The sequence below is a fragment of the Thalassophryne amazonica genome, chromosome 12 (genome assembly GCF_902500255.1).
Source record: "Thalassophryne amazonica chromosome 12, fThaAma1.1, whole genome shotgun sequence".
NCBI lineage: Eukaryota > Metazoa > Chordata > Actinopteri > Batrachoidiformes > Batrachoididae > Thalassophryne > Thalassophryne amazonica.
The window spans coordinates 69,037,105-69,057,178 of NC_047114.1; the positions used below are offsets into that span (position 1 = coordinate 69,037,105).

The window sequence follows — 20,074 nt, forward strand, 5'->3', positions numbered from 1 at the left end:
CATTAATATTGAATCAGGTAATTTAAAGACCCCCCACCACCACCACCACCACCCTTCTTTAAAGTCTGGAGGAGGAGGGGGGGAATTTAGTGCAACAACAAAGTCTGGAATGGAGCAAAAGCTGTGCCAGTTTTGGCTGTTTCAATATATTGGGGGGGGGGGGGGGGGGGGAATCGGATGTCTCACGTCATAACGTACAGACATTTTCGGGTTGGGGGGAGGTTGCTGTGACAGACAAGAGGAGAGCTCGCGCTTGGAACAGGTGGATTTTTTGCATCGCGGTGAAAACGGTTCAGACTGCAGCAGCACCGACCGGAGCTCCAAAAACGGGCGGGGAGCGGAGAGGAGAGAGGGGGATGCTGGGGCGAGCGCTTCCACGCGTGCACATCTCAAAATGCATTTTTTTAAAAATGACATTATTTATTTTAATAATCTTATCTTACTGACCTGGTCGCCGCCGAACGGGTCTTTTCTTGCCGCTGCAGAAGCGCACTTTGCTGAAGACCCCCAGGAAATGCCGCTCGCACAGAGAGCGCGGGTCTTTGCTCGGGCTGGGGCGACGCTTGGAGGTAGAGACCCGGTCACTGTTCGACTCCCTCGCCTGTCGCTTCTGACGGATCAGGGAGCTGGCGATCGCGGCCATCTCCCCGAACCGAGTTGACAATAATAATAACAATAATAATAATAATAGATATAATATAAAAACCCAGAGTCCACTTCAGGCTAGAGGTCGGATCTTTGGCGCAGCTTCTTGGCGCGCAAATTAGAATAAAATAAATAAATAAAAAATAATAATATAAAAAAGAAGAAGAATGGGGCTGCGATTCTGTTTCAGCCGAATGTCATCCTGATTATCCCGTTTTGGAGAATCCTCTGAGCGCCGAGCATCACTGCGCTTTCAGGCAGCAGCATCCTCTGGAGGAGAGAAGGACGAGATGCTTCAGCTGCTGCGCGTCTTTGCGCTCGGAGCTGCGGATGATCCCCGACAAACCTTAAAGCACACACGCCCCCCTTCCCCACCCACCCCCTCAAAGGAACAAAAAAATATCACGGGTGAAAAAAAAAACATGCAACAGTGCTGGTGAGTTGATGACTGGAGAGAGAGAGAGAGAGAGAGGGAGAGAGAGAGAGAGATAGAGAGAGAGAGAGAGAGAGAGAGAGAGAGAGAGAGAGAGAGAGACAGAAATATAGAGAGGAGGATATAGATAAAGAGAGAGAGGAGAGGGGGTGGGGAGGGGTAGAGCATATCAGGTATTCCAGTGCGCGGCACCGCGTCTGACTGAGCACAGACTTCCTTTCCTTTGCATCAACCGAAATCCAGCGCGATCCAACGCGCGCTCTCACACGCGCTACTCACTTTTTTTCAGTGCGCGTGCACACGTCGTCCGCTCGCCTCTGCGTCCGTGAGACCGAACGCATCGGGTAAATGCATATACGCGAGCTGCGCGCATGTGCCGCAGAGATGCAATTTTAAGATGGGGGAGAGGGGGAGCAGGAGAGATTGGGTGCACACAAAACGATAAAGTAGCCAATAAGATCTGTGTGTGTGTGTGTGTGTGTGTATGTATGTGAGTGAGTGAGTGAGTGTGTGTGAGAGTGAGAGTGAGAGAGAGAGAGAGAGAGAGAACACTTTATCGATCATCCCCAAGATATGAGAGGAAAATAGCTGCAAAGAATTCAAATAGAGAAATCTTGCTCCTGTACTGGGAATAGTTTCATAAACTACATAAAAGACACCTGCCACGCCTGTGACTTCTTCATGAAGACTTAATCCATAAAATAGGGAAGAACAGAGGCACTGTACCGCTTGCAGCTGCAGCATCATTAGAGGACTGTTTAATTGATAACACCGTTACCAATCAAGGCTTTGAGTACTGGGCACACACTTGAGATTGCTTCGATTGAGGAAAGATGTGAATGGGTAAAACTCAGATCAAACAAACTACTGTGTAGCTACATCTGTGGTACAAGAACATCTGAACACAGGTACAACCAAAAATGTTGCAAACCACTCTCAACTCAATTCAGGATTTCCATTTCCATAATAAATATATGTAGCCCTAACTCAAATAAAGCACATCCATGCAAGATAATTTAATTTAGTTGGCACTACACATATTTATTAGATGGAACTCCTGCCCATAATTGAATTGAGTTCATCCAATGAGTCATTTGTTTAAGTGAAAAACAAAAAAGACTGACTCATTGGATTGGATTCTATGTAATAAAAATATGTAGTTCCAATTAAATTAAATTATCTTACACGGCTGTGCTTTATTTGAGTTGGGGGCTACATATATTTATTAGATTGAAATCCTGCACATAATTGAATTGAGTTCATTCAAAGACCCATTTTTGAGAGTCGCCAAGGCACATGCTTTCAACTAGAGCACCACGCTCATAGAGCACAAACCACCACCAACACTAGTTTCCAGAGTGACATGTATGGCTGCCTGCTAGTTCCAGTTACATGGCTACATGGCTCATTCTGGAGGACAGAGCACTTCCTACACTCACCAACTAAAACTCAAGCAACGAATGGAGCCAGAGTTGATTCAGTTTCTGCAAAATGAGGTGCAAAGCAGAGAACGGTGCTTCAGCTTACCAGACCAGCCACAGGTCGACGGACCCCAGCCCGCATGTGGGTAAGCCATCCTACACCTGAGATAAACCCAGAAAGTGGAGCGGCTCATCCACGACCACTTTTGCACACAGCCAGCGCTGTGCCCCGTGCGCTGTGTGTATTGTGACAGTGAACTGTCCCAAACCTACAGTAAGCACATGCAAGGATAAACTGTGGAAACTTGGCTGGTGTTACGTCTGCTTTGGTCCAAAACACATAGCAAAATACTGCAGAGTGAAGGTTTTGTACACCTTATGCAACCGTTAACACCATTTGTCAGTTTGTGAGCAATCTGAAGCAAAGCCAAATATAGACACTACCAATAATAGTAGAAATACAGATGCTGGTTTGTCTTCAGTGACAAGCCCTGTAAAGGTTAAGACAAATACTCAGAACACAGTACTGCTTCAGACAGTGAAGACATGGACTGTAGGGCCAAAAGGGAGAAAGATAAGTCGTCTGTTAGATGGGGCAGCCAGTGTGGTTTCATTCACAGAAGCGCTGTCGGAGCCTTAGGACTGCCAGTTGTAAGGCAAGAGACTCTAAACCTCCATGTTTTTGCTTCCACCACTCCCGTAATAGAGAAATGCAATGTTGTGAGAGCTGAGCTTGAGAATATGTGGAACACTAAACAAAGACTTGAGATAGAAGCTGTAGAGACTCCTCAGGTGCATACTGCTGTGACTAAAGTCCCAAGCGAGCCCATTCAAGCAGATATCAAGAAAAGAGGGTTGCACCTTGCAGACATTCCACTAGAGGGTGCTAATGACCAGGAGTTGCAGTGTTACTAGGCGCAGAGCAGTTACTGGAAAAGTCCAAAGGGTCACAAATTCACCAGTGGCAATTGAAAGCATTTTTGATGGGTTTTACAAGGACCAGTGTCTACCTCCAGCGTTACACTAACCACTTGCATGCACATTAGTTTGACTGAAGACACCCAGATCTCTAAGCAGTTACATGCATTCTGGGAGGTAGAGTCCCTGGGCACAGTAAACAAGCGGGCAGTGAGCCCAGAGGACTCAGACTACAATGTTTGAAAATGGACGCTACCAAGTTGAGTTACCATGGTGATGCAACAAAGACCAGCTTTCAGACAATTTCAGGGTAGCAAAGAGATGCTTTGAGAACCTTATGAGAAAACTGAACACTACACAATCTTTTTTGCCAGGTACAACAACATAATACAGGACTACCTGCAGCAAGGGATCTGTGAGGAGGTTTTAGAGGGCAAAACAGTGGCAGGGAACAAAGAGACTGTAAAATATTACATGCCACATCACACTGTTGTAAGAGAGGACAAGGCCACAACTAAATTCAGAGTGGTATTTGATACATCCTCACATGATGAAGACAGCCCATCCCTCAATGAGTGTTTGCACACCTAAACCCAAACCTAGATGTGCTCAGTAAGTTCAGATTGCATGATTGCCTTTACTGCTGACTAAGGCTGTTCTTCAGATTTCCCTTGCAGAAAGGGGCAAAGACACTGTTAGGTTCCCATGGGTGCATGGACCTCTAGTTAAGGACTACAAAAATGAGGTACGTGTCTTGAGAATGAACAGAGTTGTTTTGGAGTGTCTCCCAACCCATTCCCGCTCGCTGCCACCATTAGAAAACATCTCAAACCGTTAGAAACAGAACCACCAAAGGAAGTACAGACTTTCAGATACTCTTTGTATGTAGATGACTATTTCGAGATTACCTTCTGTGCAGGAAACTCTACATGTGACAACAGCAGCAAAGGACATGCTCTCTTAGGCAGGCATGAACCTCTGCAAATGGGTTACCAACTCACCTGACCTGAAAGCCATGTGGAAAGAGACTGGAGTAGAGTTCACTGAAGATACCGAGTCCTGTGAAAATGTGTTCAAGGTGATAGGACTCATTTGGAGACTAGAGAGAGATGATTTTGTGTTTGATGAAAAGGGGCTAATGGACATTTTAAAGGACAAAGAGAACACATAGAGAAGTGTACTACAGACTCTCTCACTTTGCTGTCAGAGTGAAGTGCCTTTTCCAAGAAATGTGGGCGAGAGGGCTCAGATGGGATGAACCATTACCTACTGACTTGACTGAGAAATGGGAACAGTGGTGTACGGAGCTACCAATGCTCCACCTGGTGGCTATTCCCAGATGGTACCACATCAAGATTCACCAAGAGTCACACACACTGTAAAGTTGCATGTCTACTGTGATGCAAGTGAAAAGGCTTACAGTGCTGTGGCATATCTACAAGGACAAAACAAATAAGGAGAGACTGTTACTAGTTTTGTGGCCTCTAAGTCTCGAGTTGCACCACTAAATAAAATTACATTACCTCGCTTAGAGCTTATGCGTGCACTTATTGGAGCAAGATTAGGACACAGTCTTCTTAAACTACTGAACATGGAGAAGAACCAGCTCAACATGTGGACGGACTTGATGCGTACTTTTCACTGGAGCTGCAGCTCAGCCCAGCAGTGGAAGCCATTCATGGCCAACACAGTGACTGAAATAAAAGAGCTCACAAACCCGGAATCATGGTCCCACTGTGCTGGCAAAATGAACCCTGCTAACTTGCCCACACGAGGTCAGCACGTACAGAGCCTTACTGAAAGCCACCTGTAGTAGAGCAGACTCACTGCACTGTCGACAGCTGAAAAGGAACTGGACATCAATAATGACTATGTGGTGAATGAGGTAAACACTGAACTGAAATCTAAGTATCGCATGGTTGTACAACTCCCTAGCACCGAATAAACTGAACCTCGGTTAAACTTATGGTGCACTGACACGTGCATGACTTTGATTCACACACTTGCACGCATGTCGTCGTGATGATTCCACCCAGCTGGACGCTGTGCTTTGTTCCACTGCCTGCCACACGCTCTACGCTGGACGCTGCGCATATAAAATAATTATTTTGTAGTGGATTAATCATTTTCTCTGCAAGTTGTCTGTTGAAAACGGCTGTAATTGCTTTCTGAATCACAGAGGACTGCTCCAGCAGTGCAGTTCGTGCATGCGCGTGCAATGAATGAGCTGGAGAAAGCATTTGGAGCCATCTAAAAAGGTAATTATTTGTCAAGTTTACATTGTCATGGCTTGGTAAAACAGTTGCATTTTCTTTCCTTCTTGTCTGCAGCTGTTAAAGTATGTTTATGATAGATGTAACATCTTGTTATAATCGTTGAGACGAGCTGCGCTCTGATGCGACCTGCTGACGCAATCAATCGCTCTGTTCACTTCTTTACTCCACTTGACAAGCTGCACATCGTGTTCAGGAGCAGATCGCGCCATGTAGCATGACATTTATGCGTTAAGGATTTGTTGAATATTTCAAAATTCTCTTTGCACAATTGCACGTGCGGGCGCCCCTCTCATGTTCAGTCTACACCCGTTAAAGACGGGTTTACTCTCCTGCACGACACAGGTCGTGCAAGTGCGTGAATCAAAGTCATGCATGTGTCAATGCACCTTAAGAAAGGTACAGCAAGCTTAAGACTGTGTTAAGAACCACTGCATGGGTAAAACAGTTTGTAACTAGCACAAGGTCTTGTCAGAAGGTTCAGGGAGAGTTAACTGCAGAAGAGCTCATTGCAGCTGAAATGTACTGGGTAAAGGCTACTTAAGAAAGTTGTTTTAGCTCTGAAATATCCCAGCTAAGGTCAAAGCAAAATGTGAAAAGAGACTCTAAAATCAAAGACTTGAAACCAGATGAAAATGGTCTACTATGTGTTTGGCAAAGACTACAGAACTCTGATTTTAGTTTCAGACAGCAGCAACCCTGGACAGTGTTGCCACAGTTAAAAGTAACTAAGTTAGATTATTTAGGTACTTCATTAGTTACTTTCAGCAGCTGCCGACAACAACACCTCTGCCACCTCAACAGAAAATAACCCGTTTTGCCAGTACTCACTTTTTTGAAAGTGCATTTTTAATAGTAATGTAAACAATATGTGTACTGACATTTTAAGTTGAACTTAAATACTATTTCCTGATAAAAAAGTTTTTGTAAAACACAAAATAAAGTCAGTCTTTTTTTACTTCAATGAACACAAATATTTGTTTTATAAAAAAATAGACATCTTTCTTAACTATTGACAGCACTGTAACGCTAAAACTTACAATTTCTAACATACAGTCTTCATAAATGTAACAAATTATTTGTAACATTTTTCTAACATTTTACTTGTTGAAATTATTATTATTATTATTATTATTATTATAAGTAGTAGTATGAAAAAATGTCTTCAAAAGTGGACCTTTAATCTAGGGGTGTTGTGGGGGTCGTGTCCCTCTCCCCCACACCCCCTTTCCATCTGGATTCACCCCTAGTTTGCCATCTGAGCAGGAAGAATGGATAATGTGTATTTATGCAGAAAGCATGATCAGATTGACAGGTAAGAAAGTTTTATTTGTGCTATTTGCCTCGTGTAATCCTCAGAAAGAGACTTTAGGTGTATATGGGTGGAAAAAAGCTTTAGCATTTGTTATTAACATGTCGCGGATCTTCAACTGTTTTTAGTGAGGACACTCACAGAGCGGCACAGAATTTTAAAGAAAAAAAAAATATAAAAATGTATTTGTAAAGCTCAGTGCAGGTGTGCTGCTGTCACCACACTGAGATGAGAGACAACAACTGTTTTTTGTAACTGGAGCTGCTGAACAAAACAGCAGATGAACAGCATCAAACGCAAAGTGGGCAGTTCAGCCGAACCCCCAATCTCCCCCTGCTCACAAGCCAGTTTAAATGCTGCGATCACCCCACACTATCTCTGCAATTGACGAATTGGGCACCCCTGATTTTTACTGTATAAACATACAAAAATAATAGTAAGGCACAGTGACTTGGAGAAGCAACTATAATCTGATTACTAATTTGGAAATATTAATGCATTAGATTAGTCGTTACTGAAAAAAAGCAGTCAGATTAGAGAAACACGTTACCGGCATCACTGCCCCTGGGTACTACCAATTAATCACAAGTATTCTGAGCTATTATTTCAGTCATGTCAGGAAAGGGTGATGCATTCTCATGTAAGAGACACACTGATTCAAGTCGGATAACAATACTGGATTTTGAAAGGGCAACATCTTATAACATGCACTGTGTCAGAGTGAGCCTTTTTTTCTGTGAGCTGACGAGGTCCGCAGACAAAGGTGGGCATGTCCCTGTGACCCGCAGCTGTTCAGATATCTGTGCTCAGAAGTCACAGCTGGAGAACACCTGTAGTGGCTTGTAGAATAAGACCTTGCATAACTTCACCATGAAGCATGGACGTCGGCATGCTGTCCTCACGTGGAAATAAATGAAAACTCATATCGCCTGTCAGCTGACCGCCGCATCAGCGCAACACTGGATGCCACCATGAGGCACGTATAACTGCAGGATTTCCCCACATTGTAATAATTAAAACACATATCACATTTCCAACACGGTCACCAGCGGATCACTGTGCGCTGGACACACCATGCCAGCTGATGTGTTAATGACACCAGAGCCAGCTCTTCATGACACAGGAGCCGGCTCTGTCTTATGTACATAGTGAGGCATTTATGGCCCCAGCCACTTACCCCTTATCACTTCTTGGTTGGTAAACACCTTACTTCCTTGTCACCAAAGACTGCTCCTTCACCAACTCAGGTACTCACAGCACACCGTGGGCAGCTAAGTAGCAAAGCAGCTATATGCAAATGATCCTGGAGTAACGCAGGATTTGCCTGGATAAAAACCTGGGTATTAACCAGCGGTACACAGGGCATCATCAGCGGCAGGAGAACACCGCCATTCTCACGCGTGTCTTAACCTGCGATTGTAAAGGATAGAACTGAGTATTAACCCCCGTTGCCTGACGTGTGCCGGATGCTACGGCATCAAAACGCCGCTTTATTCGGCGGATTTAGCAGCGTTTTATCCACCTATTTGCGGATAATACAGCGGTCAAAACGCCGGCGAAATGCTCCACCCCTTTCGACCGCGAAAACAGCCGGAACTACCGCAAACTTCAGTCTACGTACTACCCGCCGACAATCAATCAATCAATCAATCAATTTTTTTTTTATATAGCGCCAAATCACAACAAACAGTTGCCCCAAGGCGCTTTATATTGTAAGGCAAGGCCATACAATAATGATGTAAAACCCCAACGGTCAAAACGACCCCCTGTGAGCAAGCACTTGGCTACAGTGGGAAGGAAAAACTCCCTTTTAACAGGAAGAAACCTCCAGCAGAACCAGGCTCAGGGAGGGGCAGTCTTCTGCTGGGACTGGTTGGGGCTGAGGGAGAGAACCAGGAAAAAGACATGCTGTGGAGGGGAGCAGAGATCGATCACTAATGATTAAATGCAGAGTGGTGCATACAGAGCAAAAAGAGAAAGAAACAGTGCATCATGGGAACCCCCCAGCAGTCTACGTCTATAGCAGCATAACTAAGGGATGGTTCAGGGTCACCTGATCCAGCCCTAACTATAAGCTTTAGCAAAAAGGAAAGTTTTAAGCCTAATCTTAAAAGTAGAGAGGGTGTCTGTCTCCCTGATCTGAATTGGGAGCTGGTTCCACAGGAGAGGAGCCTGAAAGCTGAAGGCTCTGCCTCCCATTCTACTCTTACAAACCCTAGGAACTACAAGTAAGCCTGCAGTCTGAGAGCGAAGCGCTCTATTGGGGTGATATGGTACTATGAGGTCCCTAAGATAAGATGGGACCTGATTATTCAAAACCTTATAAGTAAGAAGAAGAATTTTAAATTCTATTCTAGAATTAACAGGAAGCCAATGAAGAGAGGCCAATATGGGTGAGATATGCTCTCTCCTTCTAGTCCCCGTCAGCACTCTAGCTGCAGCATTTTGAATTAACTGAAGGCTTTTTAGGGAACTTTTAGGACAACCTGATAATAATGAATTACAATAGTCCAGCCTAGAGGAAATAAATGCATGAATTAGTTTTTCAGCATCACTCTGAGACAAGACCTTTCTGATTTTAGAGATATTGCGTAAATGCAAAAAAGCAGTCCTACATATTTGTTTAATATGCGCTTTGAATGACATATCCTGATCAAAAATGACTCCAAGATTTCTCACAGTATTACTAGAGGTCAGGGTAATGCCATCCAGAGTAAGGATCTGGTTAGACACCATGTTTCTAAGATTTGTGGGGCCAAGAACAATAACTTCAGTTTTATCTGAGTTTAAAAGCAGGAAATTAGAGGTCATCCATGTCTTTATGTCTGTAAGACAATCCTGCAGTTTAGCTAATTGGTGTGTGTCCTCTGGCTTCATGGATAGATAAAGCTGGGTATCATCTGCGTAACAATGAAAATTTAAGCAATACCGTCTAATAATACTGCCTAAGGGAAGCATATATAAAGTGAATAAAATTGGTCCTAGCACAGAACCTTGTGGAACTCCATAATTAACTTTAGTCTGTGAAGAAGATTCCCCATTTACATGAACAAATTGTAATCTATTAGACAAATATGATTCAAACCACCGCAGCGCAGTGCCTTTAATACCTATGGCATGCTCTAATCTCTGTAATAAAATTTTATGGTCAACAGTATCAAAAGCAGCACTGAGGTCTAACAGAACAAGCACAGAGATGAGTCCACTGTCCGAGGCCATAAGAAGATCATTTGTAACCTTCACTAATGCTGTTTCTGTACTATGATGAATTCTAAAACCTGACTGAAACTCTTCAAATAGACCATTCCTCTGCAGATGATCAGTTAGCTGTTTTACAACTACCCTTTCAAGAATTTTTGAGAGAAAAGGAAGGTTGGAGATTGGCCTATAATTAGCTAAGATAGCTGGGTCAAGTGATGGCTTTTTAAGTAATGGTTTAATTACTGCCACCTTAAAAGCCTGTGGTACATAGCCAACTAACAAAGATAGATTGATCATATTTAAGATCGAAGCATTAAATAATGGTAGGGCTTCCTTGAGCAGCCTGGTAGGAATGGGGTCTAATAAACATGTTGATGGTTTGGATGAAGTAACTAATGAAAATAACTCAGACAGAACAATCGGAGAGAAAGAGTCTAACCAAATACCGGCATCACTGAAAGCAGCCAAAGATAACGATACGTCTTTGGGATGGTTATGAGTAATTTTTTCTCTAATAGTTAAAATTTTGTTAGCAAAGAAAGTCATGAACTCATTACTAGTTAAAGATAATGGAATACTCAGCTCAATAGAGCTCTGACTCTTTGTCAGCCTGGCTACAGTGCTGAAAAGAAACCTGGGGTTGTTCTTATTTTCTTCAATTAGTGATGAGTAGAAAGATGTCCTAGCTTTACGGAGGGCTTTTTTATAGAGCAACAGACTCTTTTTCCAGGCTAAGTGAAGATCTTCTAAATTAGTGAGACGCCATTTCCTCTCCAACTTACGGGTTATCTGCTTTAAGCTACGAGTTTGAGAGTTTACCATGGAGGTCAGACACTTCTGATTTAAAGCTCTCTTTTTCAGAGGAGCTACAGCATCCAAAGTTGTCTTCAATGAGGATGTAAAACTATTGACGAGATACTCTAACTCCCTTACAGAGTTTAGGTAGCTACTCTGCACTGTGTTGTTATATGGCATTAGAGAACATAAAGAAGGAATCATATCCTTAAACCTAGTTACAGCGCTTTCTGAAAGACTTCTAGTGTAATGAAACTTATTCCCTACTGCTGGGTAGTCCATCAGAGTAAATGTAAATGTTATTAAAAAATGATCAGACAGAAGGGAGTTTTCAGGGAATACTGTTAAGTCTTCTATTTCCATACCATAAGTCAGAACAAGATCTAAGATATGATTAAAGTGGTGGGTGGACTCATTTACTTTTTGAGCAAAGCCAATAGAGTCTAATAATAGATTAAATGCAGTGTTGAGGCTGTCATTCTCAGCATCTGTGTGGATGTTAAAATCGCCCACTATAATTATCTTATCTGAGCTAAGCACTAAGTCAGACAAAAGGTCTGAAAATTCACAGAGAAACCTCACAGTAACGACCAGGTGGACGATAGATAATAACAAATAAAACTGGTTTTTGGGACTTCCAATTGGATGGACAAGACTAAGAGACAAGCTTTCAAATGAATTAAAGCTCTGTCTGGGTTTTTGATTAATAATACGTGGAATGGAAGATTGCTGCTAATCCACCGCCCCGGCCCGTGCTACGAGCATTTGACAGTTAGTGTGACTCGGGGGTGTTGACTCATTTAAACTAACATATTCATCCTGCTGTAACCAGGTTTCTGTTAGGCAGAATAAATCATATGTTGATCAATTATTATATCATTACCAACAGGGACTAGAAGAGAGAGACCTAATGTTAATAGACCACATTTAACTGTTTTAGTCTGTGGTGCAGTAGAAGGTGCTATATATTTTTTTCTTTTTGAATTTTTATGCTTAAATAGATTTTTGCTGGTTATTGGTAGTCTGGGAGCAGGCACCGTCTCTACGGGGATGGGGTAATGAGGGGATGGCAGGGGGAGAGAAGCTGCAGAGAGGTGTGTAAGACTACAACTCTGCTTCCTGGTCCCAACCCTGGATAGTCACGGTTTGGAGGATTTAAGAAAATTAGCCAGATTTCTAGAAATGAGAGCTGCTCCATCCAAAGTGGGATGGATGCCGTCTCTCCTAACAAGACCAGGTTTTCCCCAGAAGCTTTGCCAATTATCAAAACAAAACCGTCTATGTGTAAATGGGGCTTTAGAGTGCTCAAGTTCTATCTTTAAATACACACATTTGTTTATTAAGTGTACTGTAAAGTTATACTGTACATTCCAACAAGAGTGTTCTGAGACCACAATATCCCCTGCAGGCAAATGCTGTTTTGGCATAAGTGCTTGCTACATTCTGATAACATTTCAAGGAAGTTGAACCACATTTCCAGAAATTCCTCCTAAAATGTGAGGAGTTGATTTCAGAAAGCAGGCACCCCACTCATGAAGCTGACAGAGTCTACATTTGTTAATCAAAAGCCATAACTCTAATAAAATGGCCCAACTCAACAATACGATAATATGCGTTAATACCAACCTATAACAAGGACTTGTACCAAGTTTCACAAAATTCCTCCCAAAATGTGTGAGGAGTTCATTTTAAATGCAGGCACTCACTCATGAAACTGACAGAGTCTAGATTTGTTAATCAAAGGCCATAACTCTGGTTAAAATGGGCCCAACTCGAACAATATGATTATATGCGTAATGCCAACCTATATCAAGGGCTGCACGAATAGTTTAACAAAATTCCTCCTAAAAATGTGAGAGGAATTGATACCAGAGTGCAAGCACCCACTCATGAAACTGATGGAGTCTAGATTTGTAATCAAAGGCCATAAGTCTGATAAAATGCACCCCACTTGAGGTTGCCACAGCAAATCTAAGATGGACCTGCATATTTCATTTGGTACAAGTTTTACACCGGATGCCTTTCCTGACGTGACTGCACATTACATGGAGAAATGTGGCAGGAGTAGGATTTGAAGAGAGAACCTTCTTCACTGAAACCAAGTGCATTGCCGAACAGGACGTGTCCAGGAGCATTAAACTTGAATCCACTTTTGTCCACAGAACAATTAATAAACAAAACACAATAAATCTGGTTTGTGCAGGTCATCCATGACCGGAGGAAGACGTGTCCAACCCATTCCCGCATGTGCACAGCGGGTTGTGGCTGACCAGGAGCATTAAACTTAATTTTCACTTCTTTCCTCAGATAAATAAATAAATAAATAAATGCAATGAATCTGGTTCATGCAGCTGTGCATCCACCCACCACATGCATGCACGTCCGAGTGGGTTGCCGGCCAGGCTGCAGGCTACTGGAGTGCTCAGTCACTTCCCAGAAGCGCTGTTCCTCTCCGATCATATAAAAAACCAAAGTGTGTTGTCACCTCCTCCAAAGTTATCTCACATGCTGCACACGTTCTGAGTCACAGAGACGACATGATGAGGGGTACGAGGTGCCCACTTGAGTTCATCGTGGTGAATTTTTTGGTTTAAAAAAAATACAAATAAAAATAAAAAAAATCAAGTGACAAGTGGGCACCGCCCCAAACTAAGGTGAGGGGATAATGAACGGCTGCAAACCTCCAAATTGCAGGAATTTAATCGCATATGCTATTCGCAGGCTGTCATACCCCAATGAGATACTAGCCCAGTGGTGTCCAACTATTCCAGAAAGGCCGAGAGGGTACAGGTTTTCTTTGCAACCACTGACTCCAGCAGGTGATTTCACTGATGAACTCACCCCACCTGTTCAAAGGGATGTTAATCAGTGAAATCACCTGCTGGAGTCCAGTGGCTGCAAGGAAAACCTGCACCCTCTCGGCCCTTTCTGGAATAGTTTGGACACCACTGTACTAGCCTAAGAGAGGATCATAAAGACAAGGAACTTCAACATTTTGCAAACATGTCAGTATCACCACACACCTTTGTCTAAGAGGCCTCATAGAGTCATCCCAAGTATCTCTGGACCTCAAAGACAGATGGCCCCACGGACTTGACTTGCCATCATAAGCAAATATTCAGAATACAGATACCACTCTGATGGCTGAGTCCATAAAATAATTTTCCCTGGATCTTTGTCTTGATCCCAAGACCATCACAAACCCAGAAATTCGGACCTTTCACTCACCTTCTAAAGTGCTGCAATCAGGGCATTAATTGATTCCACAAAGATCACAACATTGTCCACAAAGTGAAGTTCAGTAAACCTTTTCTCGTTGACAAGGCACATGACCCTTTACCCAACAGCCAATCCACACAAGTGCAGAGTAGGAGCCCAAACACATGCCTGATTAACAAAAAAATTCACTAAGAAAGAAGTTAGAGACTCTACAGCCATTGATAATTGATTTGATCTTTCATCAATCCTCAATCACTTCTCTCATTTACAGACCAAATATACCTGCCAAGTTTGATCAAAATCAGATTACACTTTAAGATATCTTGTTAACATAAAAAACATAGTTCTATAGAGACCAAGGGGTCTCTCTTGGTTACACCACTTTTCATCAGGTGGTTGTGATGATACAGTGCATTTGTGATCTTGTGAACACCATCACATTTCATTAGCATTTCGTTATTGGCCCACCTTTGGTGAGCTGACATTGAGTATCAGCATCCAACATCACAATAAGTGATAATAATACTGATTACAGGGCAGCTATACTCCAAGTATGAAGACAAACAGTAAAAGTGTTCACACAACTCTTTATTCCTGATTGGTGGAACAGGTCCAGTTACAACTTGCCCAGTGTTACAATGGTCCCAGGTCTTCCCTACTGCTTAAAATAATAAATCACCAAGCTTTTGGTAAAGTACTACACTGAATCCAAAGGAAACAAGTAGCCCATCAATTACTGCCTGGAAAAACCTGTCTTATAGATTTCAGCAATAAACTGCGTCTCAACAACAACAGCACAGAAGTCCTTTTAATTGAAAAAGAAATAATGATTAATGTCTGACTGCACTATCGGCTGGTCAAAGCTTTACTCCCATTCACCCAAACCAGTGCTGACAACATCAATACATGGCGGTTATCGACCCAGAGGAAGCAGCAAGAGGTTCATCATCATGCTCAGGACGAACCTGCAGCTAACTGGCAGTTTCTTCTACCACACGGCTAAAACACCAAAAGTATCCCTTAAACTGTTTATAACATTTTCGAGGCAAGTTTTTCATGGCTGTTACGAACCGCTTCAAAACAGTGACTTCTTCTATAAAGAAATTGGTTCATTATTATTTTGAGCATTTCGTTATGAAGCACTTTATTAATTTAGTGATTGACCATTTCAAACTATCCATCATTCATTACCGCTTACTCCAATTAAGAATCACGGGGGACTGGAGCTATCTCAGCCTCATAGGGCATGAAGAGGGGTACCCCTGGAAAGGACGCGGTCTGTCACAGAGTCCATTTCAAACTAATGAAATGAAATAAGTGAAATAATTAATTTGTTTGGTGCGTTTCATTCTGTGCTTCAAGTATTTCAAAACCGTGTTATTGTTTTTGTTCAGTAGCATTTGTGTCATTATCTGTTTGAACTGTTTGAAGAATTAAATTGTTTGCTGAAGAAACCAGTTCATTTGGTACTTCACGGGTTTGAAACAGTTCATGTTTTTTATGAAGCACTTGTTCATTTAGTGTTTTGACTGTTTCAAATACTGAATGATTTTATTGAAGCAGTTTTTTTTAATGTTTCAGGAATACTGAAAAATTAATTATTTTCTGAAGCAATTGATTCATTTAGTGTTTTATTTGATCCCAAACTGTATCATTTTCATAAGTCTTGAGCATTTTGAAGGGTCTGAAATGGCAACTTATTTTCTGAAGCATTAACCCATTTAGTCTTTAAAAGCTCTCAAAACAGTGAATCAATTTATGAAGTAAATGGTTCATTTTAATATTCTGAGCATTTCAAAAGAATCATTTTCTGTAGCAAATGATTCATTTATTATGTCAAGCATTGTGAAACAGAAGACCTCTGTCTGAAGTAGTTTTGAACATTCTGAAAGAGCAAATAAGTTTTACAAGCCATCATTTATGAAGCAACTGGTTCATTTAGAGTTTTAAGCTTTTCCCAATAATTAATAATTTCTGATTCAATCAGTGTTCTTAATGTTTCCAGTATTTTAAAGTGACACTATAAACAATTTGATAATTTGGTGCTCTGAATGTTTCAACACAGAGTAATTTTCAAAACCAGCTGGTATTTTGAAGTTTGAAATGACAAATTATTTTCTGGAGGTATTCACTCACTCTTCAAGAATTTTGAATCAGTGAGTCATTTTATGAAGCAACTGGTTAATTTAATGTGTCGAAACCAAACTGACACCAAACTGACCTGAAATTGGTGACCTGAGGTGGTTGGCTCTCACTGCGGTATTGTATCACTTCCTGTTCCGGAGCACAGCGGTGTTTTTCTGTATCTGTTAGCTGTTTAATCTGCGCAGTTAGATTGATCTAGTTATCTAGATAACGATTTGTTCGCAGTGTAATCTTCACGTGCCTTAACTAAAGCACTCCTTCTGCTGAATCACCTCTAAATTATTTACACCATTATTCACTTGCGTGTTTTTAGGAATCCGCTGGCTTAGCGCAGCTACTAGCTCTTAGCCGATTTAGCATGGCGGCTTCTCCTGTCTCTCCCGCACTTTTCTGCTCTGGGTGTGAAATGTTTAGTTATTCCTCGGCCTCCTTTAGCAGTAATGGTACTTGTAATAAGTGTAGCTTATTCATAGCTTTGGAGCCAGGCTGGGCGAATTGGAGACTCGGCTCCGCACCGTGGAAAATTCTACAGCTAGCAGGCCCCTGTAGTCGGTGCGGACCAAGGTAGCTTAGCCGCCGTTAGTTCCCCTCTGGCAGATCCCGTGCAGCCGGGAAAGCAGGCCGACTGGGTGACTGTGAGGAGGAAGCGTAGTTCTAAATAGAAGCCCCGTGTACACCGCCAACCCGTTTACATTTCTAACCGTTTTTCCCCACTCGGCGACACACCCGCCGAGGATCAAACTCTGGTTATTGGCGACTCTGTTTTGAGAAATGTGAAGTTAGCGACACCAGCAACCATAGTCAATTGTCTTCCGGGGGGCAGAGCAGGCGACATTGAAGGAAATTTGAAACTGCTGGCTAAGGCTAAGCGTAAATTTGGTAAGATTGTAATTCACGTCGGCAGTAATGACACCCGGTTACGCCAGTCGGAGGTCACTAAAATTAACATTGAATCGGTGTGTAACTTTGCAAAAAACAATGTCGGACTCTGTAGTTTTCTCTGGGCCCCTCCCCAATCGGACCGGGAGTGACATGTTTAGCCGCATGTTCTCCTTGAATTGCTGGCTGTCTGAGTGGTGTCCAAAAAATGAGGTGGGCTTCATAGATAATTGGCAAAGCTTCTGGGGAAAACCTGGTCTTGTTAGGAGAGACGGCATCCATCCCACTTTGGATGGAGCAGCTCTCATTTCTAGAAATCTGGCCAATTTTCTTAAATCCTCCAAACCGTGACTATCCAGGGTTGGGACCAGGAAGCAGAGTTGTAGTCTTACATACCTCTATGCAGCTTCACTCCCCCTGCCATCCCCTCATTACCCCATCCCCGTAGAGACGGTCCCTGCTCCCAGACCACCAATAACCAGCAAAAATCTATTTAAGCATAAAAATTCAAAAAGAAAAAATAATATAGCACCTTCAACTGCACCACAGACTAAAACAGTTAAATGTGGTCTATTAAACATTAGGTCTCTCTCTTCTAAGTCCCTGTTGGTAAATGATATAATAATTGATCAACATATTGATTTATTTTGCCTTACAGAAACCTGGTTACAGCAGGATGAATATGTTAGTTTAAATGAGTCAACACCCCCGAGTCACACTAACTGTCAGAATGCTCGTAGCATGGGCCGAGGCGGAGGATTAGCAGCAATCTTCCATTCCAGCTTATTAATTAATCAAAAACCCAGACAGAGCTTTAATTCATTTGAAAGCTTGACTCTTAGTCTTGTCCATCCAAATTGGAAGTCCCAAAAAACAGTTTTATTTGTTATTATCTATCGTCCACCTGGTCGTTACTGTGAGTTTCTCTGTGAATTTTCAGACCTTTTGTCTGACTTAGTGCTTAGCTTAGATAAGATAATTATAGTGGGCGATTTTAACATCCACACAGATGCTGAGAATGACAGCCTCAACACTGCATTTAATCTATTATTAGACTCTATTGGCTTTGCTCAAAATGTAAATGAGTCCACCCACCACTTTAATCATATCTTAGATCTTGTTCTGACTTATGGTATGGAAATAGAAGACTTAACAGTATTCCCTGAAAACTCCCTTCTGTCTGATCATTTCTTAATAACATTTACATTTACTCTGATGGACTACCCAGCAGTGGGGAATAAGTTTCATTACACTAGAAGTCTTTCAGAAAGTGCTGTAACTAGGTTTAAGGATATGATTCCTTCTTTATGTTCTCTAATGCCATATACCAACACAGTGCAGAGTAGCTACCTAAACTCTGTAAGTGAGATAGAGTATCTCGTCAATAGTTTTACATCCTCATTGAAGACAACTTTGGATGCTGTAGCTTCTCTGAAAAAGAGAGCTTTAAATCAGAAGTGCCTGACTCCGTGGTATAACTCGCAAACTCGTAGCTTAAAGCAGATAACCCGTAAGTTGGAGAGGAAATGGCGTCTCACTAATTTAGAAGACCTTCACTTAGCCTGGAAAAAGAGTCTGTTGCTCTATAAAAAAGCCCTCCATAAAGCTAGGACATCTTTCTACTCATCACTAATTGAAGAAAATAAGAACAACCCCAGGTTTCTTTTCAGCACTGTAGCCAGGCTGACAAAGAGTCAGAGCTCTATTGAGCTGAGTATTCCATTAACTTTAACTAGGAATGACTTCATGACTTTCTTTGCTAACAAAATTTTAACTATTAGAGAAAAAATTACTCATAACCATCCCAAAGACGTATCGTTATCTTTGGCTGCTTTCAGTGATGCCAGTATTTGGTTAGACTCTTTCTCTCAGATTGTTCTGTCTGAGTTATTTTCATTAGTTACTTCATCCAAACCATCAACATGTCTATTAGACCCCATTCCTACCAGGCTGCTCACGGAAGCCCTACCATTATTTAATGCTTCGATCTTAAATATGATCAATCTATCTTTGTTAGTTGGCTATGTACCACAGGCTTTTAAGGTGGCAGTAATTAAACCATTACTTAAAAAGCCATCACTTGACCCAGCTATCTTAGCTAATTATAGGCCAATCTCCAACCTTCCTTTTCTCTCAAAAATTCTTGAAAAGGTAGTTGTAAAACAGCTAACTGATCATCTGCAGAGGAATGGTCTATTTGAAGAGTTTCAGTCAGGTTTTAGAATTCATCATAGTACAGAAACAGCATTAGTGAAGGTTACAAATGATCTTATGGCCTCGGACAGTGGACTCATCACTGTGCTTGTTCTGTTAGACCTCAGTGCTGCTTTTGATACTGTTGACCATAAAATTTTATTACAGAGATTAGAGCATGCCATAGGTATTAAAGGCACTGCACTGCGGTGGTTTGAATCATATTTGTCTAATAGATTACAATTTGTTCATGTAAATGGGGAATCTTCTTCACAGACTAAAGTTAATTATGGAGTTCCACAAGGTTCTGTGCTAGGACCAATTTTATTCACTTTATACATGCTTCCCTTAGGCAGTATTATTAGACGGTATTGCTTAAATTTTCATTGTTACGCAGATGATACCCAGCTTTATCTATCCATGAAGCCAGAGGACACACACCAATTAGCTAAACTGCAGGATTGTCTTACAGACATAAAGACATGGATGACCTCTAATTTCCTGCTTTTAAACTCAGATAAAACTGAAGTTATTGTACTTGGCCCCACAAATCTTAGAAACATGGTGTCTAACCAGATCATTACTCTGGATGGCATTACCCTGACCTCTAGTAATACTGTGAGAAATCTTGGAGTCATTT

General features: G+C 41.9%; 1 protein-coding gene across 1 annotated transcript in view; it reads right to left on the minus strand.

Moving 5' to 3' along the window:
• The window catches only part of LOC117522314 (fibroblast growth factor 12-like), a 57,043-nt gene extending 56,291 nt beyond the window's left edge, over positions 1-752 (minus strand). The window contains 1 exon segment of the mRNA XM_034183710.1: positions 448-752. Coding sequence (XP_034039601.1) covers positions 448-643 — 196 coding nt within the window. The 5' untranslated portion in view covers positions 644-752.
• Positions 753-20,074: the final 19,322 nt, after the last annotated feature.